The sequence below is a fragment of the Eublepharis macularius genome, chromosome 14 (assembly GCF_028583425.1).
Source record: "Eublepharis macularius isolate TG4126 chromosome 14, MPM_Emac_v1.0, whole genome shotgun sequence".
NCBI classification, from domain to species: Eukaryota; Metazoa; Chordata; class Lepidosauria; order Squamata; family Eublepharidae; genus Eublepharis; species Eublepharis macularius.
The window spans coordinates 4936571-4952891 of record NC_072803.1 but is presented as its reverse complement, the minus strand read 5'-3'; the positions used below and the strand labels follow the sequence as shown (position 1 = coordinate 4952891).

Sequence of the window (16321 nt, the reverse complement as noted above, 5' to 3'; positions counted from 1 at the left end):
GATTGACAACACCCTTGACTCAAACCTTGACCTGTCTGGGGAGCGATGTTCCAGGGGGGAAGCTTTGCCATGCAGGCTGGGGATGACCTGTGCCACTAGCTCTGAGGAAGTTCTGGATGCTGCCAAGCTGATTTTAGGATCAAAGGTCACTGAGGCCTTGTGTTTGTAATAATCAGAAGCTGACTATTTTGCAAGGAATTGTCTGCCTTAGTGACAGCCTTATTGGCACAGAAAGTACAGCAGCTAAAAGTTTTTTCTTTGTTGAAATGGTATATTCATGGTTGTTGCTGCACCTTGAGTACCTTTGTGCTCAAGGTCAGCTTTCAGATCAATGAATCAGGTGCAACTGTGGAGACTGTTTCCAAGGGATCTGAACATGTCCATCAACCCACCTGCACGTAATCCCTGGGCAATCTAGGCAAAACATTTACATTTGATCTCTCCAGCCAAACAGTAGATAGCAAGAGACCTCTTGAGACAAGGGTCTGAGTATACTTTAAATCCCCAAAAGCATGGGAGACAATAGAATTTAACTGTTTTTTATTGTTCCACTTAACTCAGGGATTCTTTGAGGTGTGCAGTTCGCTATTGCTTTTTAAGTCTAGTTCATGTGATTATCTCTTATGGTGAGCACCACACAATTGAAACTGAATGAGGAGTAAGAGAGACATTTCATGTCACCATTGTCACTGGTAGCACATCTTATCTCTAGGCAGTTGGTAGAGCACGCTGCGTCTGTTCAAAGGGCAGCTGGGCTTCCTGCGCTGGGACTCGGAGGAGTTAAGAAACGGGCCAACAGCCAGCGGCGCACTTAATATTAGACTGTCTAAAGTCCCTGTACGTGCTGAGTGAGCATATTCTGCTGGCAAACAGGCAGAGTGATGAGCAGGACCCCTTTCTTCTTGAAAAATGTTGCTGACGCTGCTTCCTCCTCCACAGACTCTGGCAGATTCAAGTGCAGTTGGTATTTTTGAGGGCATTCAATCAGTAGGTCATCCTGAAGCAGAACAACAGACCATCATGTTCAGAAGCAGTAGCCGTCCAATAGCAGTGCCTGGGGGTGGGCAGGGAAACAAGAGGAACAGACTCTGCCAGGGGAATCTGGTAGGGATGTCGGGCAGCATGGCAGCTCTTATGTTCTTAAAAGGCTCCTTGTAACCAAAATGGGACTGCTACGCAGAGAGGCAAGATCACCGGACAGATAAAGGACCACCCAGGGAGAGGGCAGGGGGTGTTAATCCTAATTCATCATGCTGACCTACCTTAGAAATGCTCAGGTTACACTCGGAGACACAGCGCACCTCTGGCATTTCAACTTTCACTTCGAGCTTCACGGCTTTTCCATGGGCATCTTTCCTCGTGGTAACTTCATACGGCGGTGGCTTCAGCTCCTCTGGCCTCTCCATACTAGAAATCTCCTCTATGAGGCAGGGTTTGGGGGCAACGGTGTTCTCCAGCAGAGTCAGTTTGGCGCCCTCCTCCTGTGCTGTGATGTTTCTCAGCTGGTCAAGCGTCACCTCTTTCAATGGAGTTTAAAAATACTCAAAAAGAGGACCATGTCAGTACTAGATAAACGTCAGATTCATGGCCTTTTACCTGCATCATACCAAGTGTTTGGGGTGGGGTGGGGGGCAGACGGACGGTTAGGGCTGAGAGCTGAAGGAGCTCCAACCTAAGGCCAATCCCTTTGCAGCAGCCCAAGGGTCTGCTATTCGTATTTTTGTGAGACCATCTAACCGATGTTTTTCTGATTTTGGTTGCATTTGTTTGTATTTTTTAAGCAGTGCCTTGGCTCTTGCGGCTCTGTTCCGTGAACAGCGGCAGAATCTCCCTGCACAAGCAACCTTCCATTTGCTGTAAGGCTTCTTGTACTAGAGGAAAGGGCTGCTGTTGGCGGGACAAATCCATGGCCGATGCATCACTGCCAGTAGATGTAGCGATGGCCAGAAGCACTGGCGGCTTCCAAAGGGGGTGGACAGAGTCACTGCGGGGAGATCCATCAAGGGGTGCCAGCCCCACTGGCTAAAGGGAGCATCTGTGTGCAGAGACTGCAAGCTCCTGCATACCAGTGCCGGGAGGCAGGACGGGGGGAGGCCTTGGCCTCTGAGCCTGTTGCTCATTCGACAGGTGCCCACCCTGACCCACGGGCCCTCGTGACTGAAAATGGGATTGTGCAATATGCGTGCTGCACCAATGGGTATTTTCACAAACTGTAATTTATTTTTATGCTACCAGTGTTTTATCTTTTATGTATCTTAATTGTGATCTGCTCTGAGCCCGCTTGCAGGGAGAGCGGACTATAAATTGAATAAATAAATACATTTACGCCGTTTGTTCAGCCCCCCCCAAGACAAACTGGTTGGCTGCTGCGTGCTAGACAAGATGGACCAGCAGTCTGAGCCGGCAGGCTCTATTTCTATTCCTACGGGATCTGATCCAGAAGTTCGGGGAGATGTTCACTGAACCCCAGCTTGCTTTCAGTCTTACTCATGAGCTGGTTAGTTACTTACCATCTGTTGTGCTCTTTGGAGAAGGAGGCACCGCTGGCTGCCCTCCTCTCAAACTCTGCCTCATCCTTTCCAGGCTGCCTTGCAGTTTAAATTTTGCAATACTGTAAGTGGGGGACAGGACGAGGTCGTGATGCTCCTCAATGAACCTGAGCGACAAGCGAATCAGTTGGTCTTTCTCGAATGGGTGTTTTCCCTGCTCGAGAACAGACGGGTTGTATGCAAGATCAAGGACGCTGTACGGCTCTGAAAGAAGAGTCAGAATATTACTGCACTCTAGGCATCGGATGCTGTAAGAGAAAGAGGATACAGTCAGCCATAAAGGCTAGAAACTTACTTTAAAAAGACTAAAATCAAAAGATAAGACTTCAACTGTATTTAACTTTGCTGTCATACACACTGTAGTGCAGTTCTGTCTCTTAAATACAGAGATAAATACTTCATTTTAGAATACACGTTACCTCTCTAATGTAGAGTTAGTAAATATAAAATTAATAATGAAAAACATTCAGCAATGAGGAAGCAGTAAGGTAGACAGCAGATAAACCTCACCTAAGTGCCATACAATCGGGAACCTCAAGCTGCAGATAAAAAATGGGAACAAGAATCGGAAGGCCTTCTGGAGAGAGAAGTCTGCCTGGTGCCAAAATATCTTCGAGAAGGTGCTAAGTGCCAAAAGGAGTGGTGTGTTTCTTAACCAAGCGCACCAGTGAAAAGGCCCTGCTGTCCCTGATAGCCATCAGTCCGAAGCCTGCCTTTCTTTCCAGTGGAAGCCCAAAACAGCTTATATCATTCTTTTCTCCATTTTTAGCCTTACAACCACCATGTGGGGTTGATTAGGCTGTGTGAGAGACTGGCCCAAGGTCACCCATTGAGCCTCCGTGGCTCAAACCTGGGTATCACAGATCCTAGTCTGACACTAACTGCTACACCATGCTGACTCTCAAGTTGGGGAGAGACAGATGGGCTGTGGCTATGAATGCAGGGCCCATATGGAAGCAAGTGGTCCTTTCACTACACAGTAGTCCATTCACTGCTGCCACCTTTGTGCATACCTCTTTGTGGGTGGACAAGGCTCAGCATGAAGTCCTTCCACCAACACCCCACAGAAATAGAACTGAAGCAATGCAAAGTGTTCGGCACCTCGTTCTTTTGCTCACCTGGTTTATCAAATGTATCCATTTTGCCAGAACTTAATGGGACTGGATCGGACGGTGACTGGGGAGGGGGGACCTTATTCCAACTGCAGAGGTTAACAAACAGTATCTTTTCAGTAGGCTCCTGCAAAGGGAAATCAAAACCCATTTTATTACTAAAGCTGATTGTGAATTGAAGCAGTCATCAGCCACCTTGCTACTTGCATACGCAAGCACCACCGGCAGGAATGCTGTCAAGCCCTGGTTTATATTTTCTGGAGCATGAACTAAAGAAGGCAATACAATGGCACCTGATTGCTCCATCGCATTAATTCCTACTGCAATTTATGTACATACTATAGGTACGTCTATCTGATTTGTGTTTTGTAGTCTGAAGCACACAACAAAATGTGAATCAGGCAGGCATACCTATTACACCTGCATTTCACTAATCAAAGGTTTTCCGAATGTAGACAGGGTCCAGCTTAGCTCAGAGGGTTTGCCATTCTTTCTTTCAGCACAGATAGCTAACGTACCAAGATCTGGGCTTCCAGGCACAGATATGGCTCAGGAGGGGCATAATACTGCTTTGCATCATTTAGTTGCTGTTGCATGAATTGGCGATAACTCTCGGGAGAATTCTCAGCCATGTCATCCAGCATTGTCCAGAGCTGGGATGCCTTTGCTAGCATGTCTTCTGAGCGACAAAAGGCCTCCATTACTGTCTCTCAAGTGATGTGAAGGTGGCTGGGACATCCAAGGAGTAGCGCCTGGAAGAGCGTTTGGATCCAAAGTGGAGCAGGAGAACTTTCCAGTGCAAGTCTTCCTGGTAGGGATGAAAAATCTCTGTTTAAAAAAATGATTATTCAGATCTAAAATCTGCACTTTCCCGTACTCTTTAGCCCTTTGAAGAAACAGAGGCCTTAATCAACTAGAAGTCTATGCTCGCCCCTTGTTGTGCTGGCTACTTATCAGGCAGAAATGCAACACGGTCAGCTTTCCTTTACATGCAAGGCTGGAGGAAGCGTTGGCTTGTGCAAGATGATGTTCAGTGCTGAGTGTGAGATGTGTGACTTGGGGAGTCTCCAGTTTAAATCATATCCCAATCAGGTGCTTATGCGAGATCTTTAGGTAACCTGAATCTCCTACAAGTAATACAGGGACAATATATCTCCATTAGAGGGGACTACTGCCACCCCAAAGCATGGAGATAATCTAGTGGTTGCAGGAAATACTTTAAATGATCCTAAAGGGTTTTGACAGAATGGCTGGGTGACCTTGGGCCATCACTCTCCCTCAGTTAACCCACCTCACAGGGTTGTTGTGAGTATAAAACAGAACAGTGCTGTAAACTGCTGGGATCAGAAGAGGCTGTCGTGTGAAGGCAAAAGTAGGGTTGCCAATTCCAGGCTGGGAAATTCCTGGAGATTTAGGGGTGGAGCTTGGAGAGGGTGGGGTTTGGGGAGGGGCCTCAGCAGGGAATAACGCCATAGAGTCCACCCTCCATTTTCTTCAGGGGAACTGATCTCTGTGGCCTGGATACCAGTTGTGATTCCAGGAGATCTGCAGCCACCACCTGGAGGTTGGCAACCGGACAAAGAGGCAAAGCGCCAAGAGGAGTTTCTGCCTGCCAAGCAGCAAGGAGAGGAGCAAAAAGAAGGGCCCTGTTTTTTTAAAAAAAATTAAAGAGGAAGAGTCTACTCGGGAGCAGGACCTCGCTGAGCTCAAGGGGGTTTACTTGCGAGTAAATCCGGCTTTGGCAGCCCGACGGCCACGAAAACGGCTGCAGAGCAAGATCCGCGTCCAGCCAGCACCTTTCCTTACAAAATTTCTAAAACTTAAGAAGAAAAAGAAACGACGAAGAGATCCCCCCGGAGCGCCGCCGCCTCCTTGGCCCCGCGGCCCACGCCGTCTCCATAGCAACAGCCGGAAGCCGGCCTCGCCGGAAGCGGAAGCGCCGCGTCCCTCTTCCCCTGCCCCGCGCGCCCCGCGCTTTCCGGGTTCCGCGGCCTCGGGGGCTTCCGGCGCCTTGCAGAGCCTCGCCCGGTACGTGCCGCGGTCGGGGCGGAGGGCCCGCCGGGGGGTGCCGGGAGAGGCGGGGCAGGGCCGGCCTCCGCCTGGGGCGCGTGTGAACGAGTCCGGACGCGTGTCCGCGGAACCCGTGCCTGCCGCGGGGTCGTGTGCCAGGAGGAGGGGGCTGGCCGGCCGCCTCGGGCTCCTTGTCCCAGCTCCGCCCCGTCCTTCTTCCGGGCGCTGGGGACGATGCGTGCCGGGCCTGGATCGCGCTCCTCCTCCTCCCTCCTGTTTTTGTCTCCCAATAGCCTTGCGAGGTAGGCCAGGTGAGGGGAGGACGCGGGAAGGCCCCGGGGCAGCCCTGGGCGCGTCCGCAGGAAGCCTCTCCCCGGAAAGAGCTTTCCCTGCTAGGTTGCCAACCCCCAGACTGTGGCTGGAGATCTCCCGGAATGGCATCTGGACCCCGGACTGCAGGCATGAGTTCCACTGCAGGAAATGGCTGTTTTGGAGGGTGGGCTGCAGGACATTCTGGCCCTCTGAGGTCCCTCCCTGCCCTACGCAGGCTCCACGCCCCACATCTCCAGATTTTTCCCAAGCGAAAGCCTTCAGCCCTGCCTGTTCAGGACCCCGGAGGGCTTTTGCCCCTGAGAACTGAGCTCCAGGGGCCAACAACCTCATTCAGTAGAACAATGGAATCCTGCCCTTAAGTCATAGCTGGCTTATGGCGCTCCCTGGCATGGCTTTTCATGGCAACAGACTAACAGAGGAGGTTTGCCATTGCCTGCCTCTGCCCCCCTGGTCTTCCTTGGAGGCCTCCCATCCAAGTACTAACCAAGGCTGCCCTTGCTTAGCTCTGGTGAAATCAGGCTGCCTGGGCTATCTCGATCCGGGAGGCAGCTGCATTTTTAGAATGACTGGTGTCGGGTTCCCCAAGGAGATTTTGATTTGCTGTCCTGCAGGTGGTGGGGCCTGGAGAGCTCCCGGAATTGCTACTGATGCGCAGAGAACGGCTTTGGAGGGTGGACTGTATAGGATTATAACCCGCTTAGGTCCCTCGCCTCTCCAAACCCCACCCCAAACGATGGTTGTTGGGGGTTTTCCGGGCTGTATTGCCGTGGTCTTGGCATTGTAGTTCCTGACGTTTCGCCAGCAGCTGTGGCTGGCATCTTCAGAGGTGTAGCACCAAAAGACAGAGATCTCTCAGTGTCTCGACACTGAGAGATCTCTGTCTTTTGGTGCTACACCTCTGAAGATGCCAGCCACAGCTGCTGGCGAAACGTCAGGAACTACAATGCCAAGACCACGGCAATACAGCCCGGAAAACCCCCAACAACCATCGTTCTCCGGCCGTGAAAGCCTTCGACAATACATCCCACCCCAAACCTTTGAGAATTTCCTACCTCAGTTGGTAATCCAGTTTTTGTTGGAGTAATGAAATTCTTAAGCACTTGTGGATGGTGGTTTTTGGAGACAGAGGCTGACCTCAAGAAGGAAAGTTCATATCCTATTGTAATGTCACCAAAACTGAAAAGAATGTAGACTTATAAACAACAAGATCCCTTTGAAAGGTCATGTGTTCAGCTTCGCATACTTTTAAAATGCTTGGGTTATTTAACCTGGAATGGAAACAAATCAGCCTGTTACTTTTGTACAGTTACATAAAGTGAAAAATCTTGGAACGTCTTAAAAGATAAATGTGTTCTCTACAAGTAGTTCAGATGTGACTAGTCAGCATTCAATGGGTCCACCGTGACATGTTTCAGTGTGGCTGTCTTTGTGCAGAGTTTGAGGACCAGATTGATCTTTTCTTCAGTATTTTGACCTCAACTGCATACACTGTTCTTTATATGTAAAGATGTTATGTTGGAGAGTTGGGAATGCAAAGGGCCACTTCCGGCATGGATACTGCTTGGTGGCTGACCCTTTTCCCGTTGAAGATAAGAGATGGCGCCCTGAGAATCAGTGGCAAATTTTCTCATTATTTATATTACAGCCGTTGAATAGATTTCCTCCTCTGCTTCTTAACAGGAATATTTTCTGATTTAGGCAATAGTATGTCATTTACTAAACATTCTGGGTGTGTTATTTGTTTTTTATATCTAAGGTTGAAATATGTCCCGGGTCCCTTTGGGGAAAGTCCTGCTGCGAAATGTCATTCGTCACACAGATGCACATAACAAGGTACAAAGCAGAGTGTATCACAGCCTGTGCTGTCAACATTCAACTGGATATACATCATTCCTGTAGAAATGTTGCTTTGAGTATATTGTTAAAATATGTTTCTTGATGTTTCTCAGATTCAGGAAGAGTCAGAAATGTGGAAAATACGAGAGATGGAAAAGCAGACTGAAGAAATACATTGGGGCAAGCAAAAGAGTTCACTTTCCAATTCTTCCAGGTGAGATTCAATCATACTTTATTTGTCATTACCTTTTCTGCTTATAGATGCTACCAAATCTTTCTCTCTAGCAGTATAACAGAAATTCCATTTTTCCCCTCCTTGCTTCTTTGTTAGGATAACATATCCTGCTCAGAAGAGTTTTGCCTCTTTCATTCAGTCTAAGAGCTAAGAAAGCAAGTTTGTTTCCTACTCTCCTGTCAGTCTTCTAGCTTTTCAGTAGCTGATCATATTCCCCGCCCTGGGTAGTTCTCAAATGCTGCAATAGGAAAGGAAGGGTTTGGTGCTCAGACCACAGCAGAATCTTTGAAAGGTGAAGAACAGGGCTTTTCTTACAGCCCACGTTTTAAAAAGAACTGCATCTGTCTCCAAGCCAGGGGGTAACCATCCTATCCTAGTTAAGATCTCCAAACTTCACATCAGGGAGAAGTAGAGTTTCTTCCTTCAGTGCAGCACTCGTTCATGAAAATCTGTACCAGTGGAGTCGATCTGAGCTCTTGATGCTCTCTAGCAAACTTAACCCCAGCTGTGCAACTGCAGGGCAACCCAAGCTAAGAAACTGAGTGATTTCTGTGCATCTCTGAGGAGCTGGGGGTGGGGAGATTGTGCATATAACTTGCTCTCCTTTGGCTTCCTTCCCAACATTGGCAGAGCTGTTTCCTGCCTTTGGCATGCATTCCTTCCACAGAAATCTTGTTTCTTTTGCGGTGGCTCTGGATAAAAAGTTTTTCTTGTCCTCTCTACAGTAGCCGGATGCGTAGCGATGGCTTCGATGAGGAAAGCCAACACGCTGGCTGGAAGGTGAAGAACTTTGCTCCTGTATCGGTGGCGACGGAAGATGACCTCCGCCATGCCCGATACTGGAACAAGAAGCTCTACGAATGTGAAGCCAGCATGCCAGACAGGTCAGGAAGCTGCTGCTGTTCACAGGAGGTCTACAGCGCCATCAGAGTATTGGCCTTTTATAGACAGCCTTAGTTAAACAGGAAGGTTCCTGATTCTCACACTCTAAATGTCAGTTTTGACCGGGGAGTGCAGGGCAGGGGGAGGAAAGATGGCATAAATGTGAACAGAGCAAGAGTCCAGTAGCACCTATAAGATTAACAAAATTTGTGGTAGGGTATGAGCTTTCATGAGTCACAGCTTTCTTCTTCAGGTATCTGAAGAAGTGAGCTGTAGCTCACAAAAGCTCATACCCTACCACAAGTTTTGTTAGTCTTATAGGTGCTACTGAACTCTTGCTCTTTTCTGCTGCCACAGACAGACTCACACGGCTACCCATCTTGATCTATAAATGTGAACAGCCACAGATGTCATTTTGGTCAGAGATCAAAGTATACAACTAGAGCTGCTTTCTTTCTGTTGCTGTATAAATTTGCAAAATGCTTGATAAAGTATTTTGCTGTTTTTTTGCTTTCCCAGCCAACTTGTGAAGCAGTGATGCTACAGCATTTATACATATAATTTCCCCCTCCTGCTGTCGGAAGTGGTACTGCCCAGCAAGAACCACGTCATGTGATTCTATGGATGGTGCAGCCTGGCTCTAGCTTGTGTGGGTTTGAGACCATTTTCTCAGTGGCTTGGTGCTGTCTTTCAGATGGGGCCATAGTGGCTACAAAGAACTGTATCCAGAAGAATTTGATACAGACAGGTAATGCAAACAAACTTATTAAAGAAATCTTATAGCTGTGACTAAAGTTGGTATGGTAATAGTCTTTTTCTGTGTGAAATGAAAGTCCGTATGGAAATGTATAGTCAGAGAAGCGGAAGGAAGGATGCTGCTGGCGTTGGGCAGGGACACCCAAACTGTCTCATGAACCAACAGGTTGAAATTAAATCAAAAGAGTTTTTGGGTAAACATTAGGAAGAACTTCCTGACAGTTTGAGCGGTCTCTCTGTGGAACGCGCTTCCTCGGGAGGTGGTGGGCTCTCCTTTGGAGATTTTTAAGCAGAGCCTAGATGGCTATCTGACAGCAATGCTGATTCTGTGAACCTGGGGTGATCATGAAAGGGAGGGCAGGAAGGGTTACATCAGTGCTGATCTCTTGTGGCCCCTTCTTGCCCCTTCTTACACGCCCAGAGTAATGCCAATCACTACCTTGGCAGGCCAGTTTGGCTAGGGATTCTGATGGTGTTTTGCCATCTTCTGGGCATGAAGCAGGAGTCACTGTGTGTGTGTGTGGGGGGGGGGGGTAACTGTGAATTTCCTGCATTGTGCAGGGGGTTGGACTAGATGACCCTAGAGGTCCCATCCAACTCTATGATTCTCTGACATGGGTGATTTTGGAACAGCCACTCTGTTGAGAAGCAAGCCATGTACCCAATTCTTTGAATTGAATTAATTAGCAGTGCAAAAGTTTAAGCCCAAGACACAGTCAGAAGTTTGTGAAGCATCACAGTAGGCTTTTAGAGCAGGTGGGGCTTGTACCGAGCAGCAGCAGGTGACACCGGTTTGTTTACTGGGATAATTTATACCTATGCAGTTAGAATATTTCTCTTGTCTTTTCAGGCACTGGGGCAGTTGGCATGGGAAAAGCTCTCTGTGTCTGCCTCTCAGACTTCTGCAGCCACCAGAGACCTCAGAGACAAGCCCCTGAAATGTTATTGGCACCATTGCGGCTCAGGTGCCTCCTAGTGTATCTGGCCAAATACAGCCATCCTCTCTGTTCCCCTCCTTTCCCTTTTTGATTGCCAGAACACCAGCAGTTTCACTTCTACATGCTCAGACCAACCGTTGCTTTAGAATATAATTTTTCACCCAGTATACTGAAAGCTTTTATTATTTTAATTTGCTAAACAGCGATCACCGGGAGCGAGACGAACAGAATTCTGTGAACGGAAAAAGAAAATCTCAGCCTGGGAGACGTTCTTCTCTTGACCCGCACAAAAAGAAGAAGACCAAAAAGTCACACAAGAAGAAGCGGAAAAAGAAATCGCACAAGAAGCGCAAGAAGAAGAAACAGGAGCAGCCGAGCACAGCATCAGATTCTTCCCAAGAATCGGAATGTTCCGAGGCAGGCGCTTCGGGCACAGGGAAGCAGAAGCGGCGCCACAAAAAGGCCAGGAAGGTCCTAGCCAAGCAGCCCGCCTCTTCCTCAGGGCAGGACAGTGACTTCAGCAGCTCACAGGGCAGTGAGCCCAAGGAGAAGCCGGAGAAGCAGCCGAAGAAAAAGCGGAGGAAACGCTGTGCTTCCCCCTTGGAAAGATGCAGTGAAGGCGTACAGGAGAAACGCAGCAAGAGGAAGAACTGGAAAGTGGCAGCTGACGAGAATTCGGAGGACAGCTCTGAGGAGGATTAACAAAAAGGAACCAGCTCTGCCTGTGTTTGGACTTATTTTACAAGAGAACAGGGCTCTCTGGCTAATGCAGTCCTCTCGGAGCAAAGTGAGGCCTGAACCAGCTCTGCAAACCTCAGGATCTTGTGGGAGGCAGGCTTCTGTTTCCCCCCTGCCTGAAAGTAGCCATGGAAAGAAAGCAACTCCTGCCCAGGACTGTTTGCCCACTCCAGATTCCAGCTAAATACATGACTACACAAACCCTTCATTGTCACGTGGTACTCTTGGGAGTGGCTCAGAAGGGAACTTGGGACTTGAGGCTCCCTCCCTATTTTTTAAAAAATCTATTTTCAATGGCCAATATGTAAAATATTATTGCAATAAATAACGGAGACACACCCGAAACTCCTTGAGCTACCAGTGAGGCCACTGCTGTGGAGCTGAGTAGTGAGATCGTGCATTCCCCCTGCATCCATCTCACCTGAGTATCTCACCTGAGCATGGATAAAAGGAGACAGCAGGGAAAAGCGGAGATTGAAAGGTGTGGCTATTCCTGGCTCTGATTAAGAGACCCTGCTCCAGTGGGCAGACTGATCAAAACACATACAGCAAAGGTTGGTCTGTTAAGAGAAAGAGGATAGAGTTGGGGTCATAGCATTGTAGCTTTGCCAGCGTATCAGTACCTTCTGCCTTTTCTTGGAATTCACTAATGGTGTTGCCTTTATTGGGAACGGGCTGGTGTTGAAACTCCTTTTTTCTGGGTCTGCACAATCTCTGACTGTCGAACATTCTGCTTCTGAGGCAATTCTAGGATGTGAATGAAGGGCCAGGCTGATTATAGTAAAGATTTGGGCAGTTCAAGAGAACAACACTTCTTGGCTAGAGCAACAGAAAAAAGACACTAGGTTGCTCCCTCTCTTCAAACGTAGCTTTAAGAAGACTTGGGCTTAAGAAACTGAAATGATGCTTCTGAAAGATTTAGAGCAAGCGTCCATTCACACCTGTAAGACTAACAAAATTTGTGGTAGGGTATGAGCTTTCCTGTGTCACAGCTTCAGATATTTCTCCAGAGCTGTGACTCACGAAAGCTCATACCCTACCACAAATTTTGTTAGTCTTATAGGTGCTACTGGACTCTTGCACTTTTCTACTGCTACAGATGGCTACCATCTTGATCTATTGCTGAAGGATTTAGGCAGGCATAACATGTTTGGGGGCGGGGGCTTGGCTTATGGTTACCAACCTCCAGGTGAGGTTTGGAGTTCTTTTGGAATTACAACTGATCTCCAGACTACAAAGATCAGTTATGTTGGCGGAAATGAAAGCTTCGGAGGGCAGACTGTATCTTCACATCACATCTGAACTCCCTCTCCAAACTCCACTCTTCAGATACTGCCCTCCCTCTCTAGGAATTTATAAGGTTGGAGTTGGCAACCCTAGTTGTAAAAAATTTCCTAGCTGCACAGACCTTTCTGTAGAGGAGGGGCAGATCTGGGCATTGGCTGTCTGGAAGGGTGTAATCCAAAGAGGGGAACAGTCACTTCAGCACATTCAGCAAACGACAGTTCCCACTAAAGAGCCCAGTAGCATCTTTAAGACTAACCAACTTTATTGTAGCATAAGCTTTCAAGAACCTGGGCTCATATTTACTTGCCTCTCCCAATTACTTTATGTTGGACTTTTGGTTTACTATTAGAGAGTTGGGGCCCCCTTGTCCTGCCACTCCTCAAGAACACAATTGCTTGTTCCATCCATATCTGGATGTATCATCTTCCAAAGATTGAGTGCCTGACTTTCTCGCCAGCATATACAACTTAGTTTAGAAAATGATCCTAAGGTGTGTCACTGTTAAAGAAACGGACGCTATTTCTGATCCATTGAACAAAATAATTTTGATATGTACAAGTGATGTTGAAATCAGTTCAGAGAATCTGAGTAAATTAACACAGCATTGGCTTCACCCATCAGATAGTCAAAGGGTACGCCTGCTTTTCTAACTTTTGCAGTACTGGGGGCTGAGAGGTGCTAAAAGTTTGATGCCAAAGGCTTGTTAATTCATACAGAGAATTTAAAAGTTTGTGGAAGGGGAAGAGAAAGGGTATGGGTGTCTGCTTTGGAAGGGCTGTGATTCAGAAGAGGGCACCTACTGTCTTGTAGTTAAAGGATCTCAGGTGTTGGGAAAGACCTTTTGGTAGATAGTACTGAACTTGGTGGACCAATAATCTATGCTTTGTTTTAGGTGGGTAGCCGTATTGGTCTGCAGTAGAACAGCAGAATTTGAGTCATGAAGGTATTTATCTACATCGAGTGGGAATTATCAACCTCACAAAGGAAGGGTTCTGAAGAAGGGAGCTCTGACTCTCAAAAGCTTATACCCTGAAAATCTTGTTGGTCTCGAAGGTGCCACTGGACTCAAGCCTTGCTGTTCTATGCTTTGTTCATAAATGGAAGAATGGCAACAACAGATGTGTTCTGGAAATTAATGCCTGATGTGTGGGTGAGTGGGGAGAGCCAGTGTACATAAAGAACAGAGCCAGCATTTTGGTACAGCTTAAGGAAAGTGGCACTTCAGAAAAATGATAACAGAACAGGCACAGTCTTGCTCCTGTTGATCCCGCTACTCCTCAAAACCTAACCTAGAATCATCCCAGGCTGGGAGGCTTACAATATGTACTGGACAGAATAATTGTTAATTCATTTACAAAGAGAAGCTTGTTAAGGAATTGGTTTTAATGTCCACTGGTCCATCTGAACAACACATTTATATTGGTGCAAACTCCAGAATGTGGCACATGACATCTAAGCAGTTTCATCTAAGCAGTTAGATGTAGCATGCCACATTCTACAGCTTGCACCAGTACGTGGTCTTGGGATGTACCAGTTGACATTAAAACCCTTAACAAGCTTCTTTTTGTAAAATTGTGAGGTGTACATTTTCTGACTGCAAACCATTTTGATTCCAAATTGCAGTTTTGAACTGTGCAGCAATTTCTGAGTTCACCTTTGCCCAGTGGGTTCAAAGAACCAGAGCAGGCATTGCTATACAGATGACCTAAGTGAGTTGTGAACTAACAGAGGCCAAAAGGCACCTCCTTCATATGCAGACTCTCCCATGAAACATGGTGGTTTTCATTGATTCCCTAAAACCAGATGAATTTTAAAGCAAGCTATTTGGACAAATCTCATCCTGTAAACAAAGGGACACACAGTAATCGGTTTCCACTATATCAAGTTGTTTGTGCAAGTCTTCTTGATTTATTAAACGTCATGGAGACAAGAAATTGCTCTCAATGAGCCAGTTCAACATCTAGAAATGGTCAGCTGCATTCTCACACCAGTGGTAGACTTTCTGCACTGAGGTCATCCTTCTCACCAAGCAGAAGTTCTGATGTAACTGGCCAGTATGAAATCTGTTGGTCTAGGAGGGTGTGGTAAAGCTCCATGTGGTGCAAGGCAGCGCTGTCAATGCCCTCCTTTCTGTACTATCTGTGCAAAGCGATTGGTAATGGAGAGTGTTGTGTCTATGAAGCGGTTGACACAATTGCCCAGGCAAGCTTCAGTTCTGGAGTCCAACTTGGAGCCTGTCTTCTCAACACATTTATCCCAGCAGACTTCCATGAAGTTGTGAACCTAAAGGGAAAGGGACACAAACATCTCCGGTCAGCAGTACTTCGTATAGTAATCAAAATTAGAATGAAGACTGACAGGCATGAATCCACAAACAATGCTGAATGAGGCAGGAGCTAAAATACAGAACTTTCTACAGCAGCAGCTTTAAGTGATCTGGTCAAGGGGCAGAGATCAAGATGGGCCTCAGGAATAGGACCCTACTGCGAATCCAGGGAGGGAGCTGCAATTCTAATGGCTTACAATAGAACATCTAGGCAGGACAAAGGACAGGGAGAAGGGATTGCCAGTGCAGTCAAAAGCAGATTTTATCTAAAAGGAAAAGGGAACTACTCCAACACGCTGATTGCTTCTGCTGCTCTTCCCTGTCTCCCATAAACCAGTCTGGCCCCCATTTGGAGCTGCTGCAGCCACTGCCTTATCCTGTGGCAGTGAGTGCCACAGATTTATTTTTTTCTGCCTTGTGTTACGGCAGCTTTCCTTTGGCCTATCAATCCCCCCACCTGGCAATTCTCCTCATGGGTTCTCCCGGGCCAGGCCTCCTGTGCTTGTTCTCTACATGTAGCCTTGTTAGTCTCTTGTAGCAAAACCAGACACGAGTCCTGCGGGGCCGTCAAGGCGACCAACGTTTATTCCAGGATGAGCTTTTGCTCGCTTCTTAGCTTGTCATGTGACTGCAGTGGGAGCTAGCATGCGGTAGTGGTTAAAGTGTTGGGCTACGATCTTAGATCCAGGTTCGAGTCCCCGCTGTGCCACAAAAGCTCCCTGGGTAAGGCTGCCAACCTCCAGGTGGATGCTAGAATTACAACAGCTCGCCGATCCGCAAAGATCAAATCAGGGTTGCCAACCCCAAGGTGGAGCCTGGAGATCTCCCGGAATTAACGCCAGAGATAAGTTTCCCCTGGAGAAAGTGGCTGCCTTGGAAGGCGGACTCTTGGGCATCACATCCCCGCAGCGCTCCCTCCCCAAACCCGCCCCTCAAAATATCCAGGACTTTCCCAACCTGGAGCTGGCATCCCAGAGGTGAGCTTGGGCCAGGCCCGCCCTCTCAGCCCGCCCTCCCTCACAGCGCTGTTGTGAGAATAAACAGGAGAAGAGAACGATGGAAGCCGCTTCGGGGAAGAAAAGCGGGCTGGAAGGAGAGCAAGCGAAGGGAAGGCCTGTCCTGGCGGCTTACCTGAGCGGTGAAGCGGGCCCGCTGCTCCTCGGCCGCCACCAGGCGCTGCAGCTCGGCCGACTCGGCCTCCCCGCCCAGCTCCGCCATTCCGGGCCTCTCCCTCCTTCCCGCAACCGCGCGGAAGCCTCCGAGCAGGGCTGAGAGGGCCGCTCTAGGAACTGACCGGAAGCGCCTCCTGCCCTGCCGAA

The 16321-nt window shown here is 48.1% G+C and overlaps 3 protein-coding genes across 5 annotated transcripts; 1 reads left to right on the top strand and 2 right to left on the bottom strand.

Annotated features, from left to right (window-relative positions):
• Positions 1-562: 562 nt before the first annotated feature.
• On the bottom strand, positions 563-5519 carry PIH1D2 (PIH1 domain containing 2). 2 transcript variants are annotated; one of them, XM_054998282.1, is made up of 6 exons: positions 5382-5519; positions 4180-4469; positions 3668-3788; positions 2511-2753; positions 1263-1519; positions 563-997 (listed from the first exon to the last, which is right to left on the bottom strand). In XM_054998282.1, the coding sequence occupies exons 2-6, from the start codon at positions 4360-4362 to the stop codon at positions 827-829; spliced, it is 975 nt and encodes a 324-aa protein (XP_054854257.1). In that variant the 5' UTR covers positions 4363-4469; positions 5382-5519; the 3' UTR covers positions 563-826. The 2 variants fall into 2 exon arrangements, with proteins under 2 accessions (XP_054854257.1, XP_054854258.1); XM_054998283.1 differs by lacking the exon at positions 563-997 and adding an exon at positions 1019-1054.
• A 97-nt stretch (positions 5520-5616) lies between these two features.
• On the top strand, positions 5617-11727 carry NKAPD1 (NKAP domain containing 1). Of its 2 annotated transcripts, none has more exons than XM_054997855.1 (6): positions 5617-5689; positions 7761-7837; positions 7954-8054; positions 8801-8959; positions 9652-9705; positions 10855-11727. In XM_054997855.1, the coding sequence occupies exons 2-6, from the start codon at positions 7769-7771 to the stop codon at positions 11351-11353; spliced, it is 882 nt and encodes a 293-aa protein (XP_054853830.1). In that variant the 5' UTR covers positions 5617-5689; positions 7761-7768; the 3' UTR covers positions 11354-11727. The 2 variants fall into 2 exon arrangements, with proteins under 2 accessions (XP_054853830.1, XP_054853829.1); XM_054997854.1 differs by lacking the exon at positions 5617-5689 and adding an exon at positions 5763-5973.
• A 2834-nt stretch (positions 11728-14561) lies between these two features.
• Positions 14562-16276, bottom strand: TIMM8B (translocase of inner mitochondrial membrane 8 homolog B). The gene is made up of 2 exons (XM_054998363.1): positions 16134-16276; positions 14562-14959 (listed from the first exon to the last, which is right to left on the bottom strand). Exons 1-2 carry the CDS (start codon positions 16218-16220, stop codon positions 14792-14794), a joined length of 255 nt encoding a protein of 84 aa, XP_054854338.1. The 5' UTR covers positions 16221-16276; the 3' UTR covers positions 14562-14791.
• Between the last annotated feature and the right edge of the window lie 45 nt (positions 16277-16321).

What these genes read in the sequence shown, in the direction of transcription:
- PIH1D2 (XM_054998282.1), bottom strand. Translation starts at nt 4,362, where the DNA reads ATGGAGGCCTTTTGTCGCTCAGAAGACATGCTAGCAAAGGCATCCCAG. An exon ending in GCCTGGAAGCCCAGATCTTG is followed by an intron (nt 3,789 to 4,179) that starts GTACGTTAGCTA and finishes TTCCCTTTGCAG; the next exon opens with GAGCCTACTGAAAAGATACT. An exon ending in GTAACCTGAGCATTTCTAAG is followed by an intron (nt 998 to 1,262) that starts GTAGGTCAGCAT and finishes GTTCTGCTTCAG; the next exon opens with GATGACCTACTGATTGAATG.
- NKAPD1 (XM_054997855.1), top strand. Translation starts at nt 7,769, where the DNA reads ATGTCCCGGGTCCCTTTGGGGAAAGTCCTGCTGCGAAATGTCATTCGT. An exon ending in ACACAGATGCACATAACAAG is followed by an intron (nt 7,838 to 7,953) that starts GTACAAAGCAGA and finishes GATGTTTCTCAG; the next exon opens with ATTCAGGAAGAGTCAGAAAT. An exon ending in GAAGCCAGCATGCCAGACAG is followed by an intron (nt 8,960 to 9,651) that starts GTCAGGAAGCTG and finishes GCTGTCTTTCAG; the next exon opens with ATGGGGCCATAGTGGCTACA.
- TIMM8B (XM_054998363.1), bottom strand. Translation starts at nt 16,220, where the DNA reads ATGGCGGAGCTGGGCGGGGAGGCCGAGTCGGCCGAGCTGCAGCGCCTG. An exon ending in GGGCCCGCTTCACCGCTCAG is followed by an intron (nt 14,960 to 16,133) that starts GTAAGCCGCCAG and finishes CTTTCCCTTTAG; the next exon opens with GTTCACAACTTCATGGAAGT.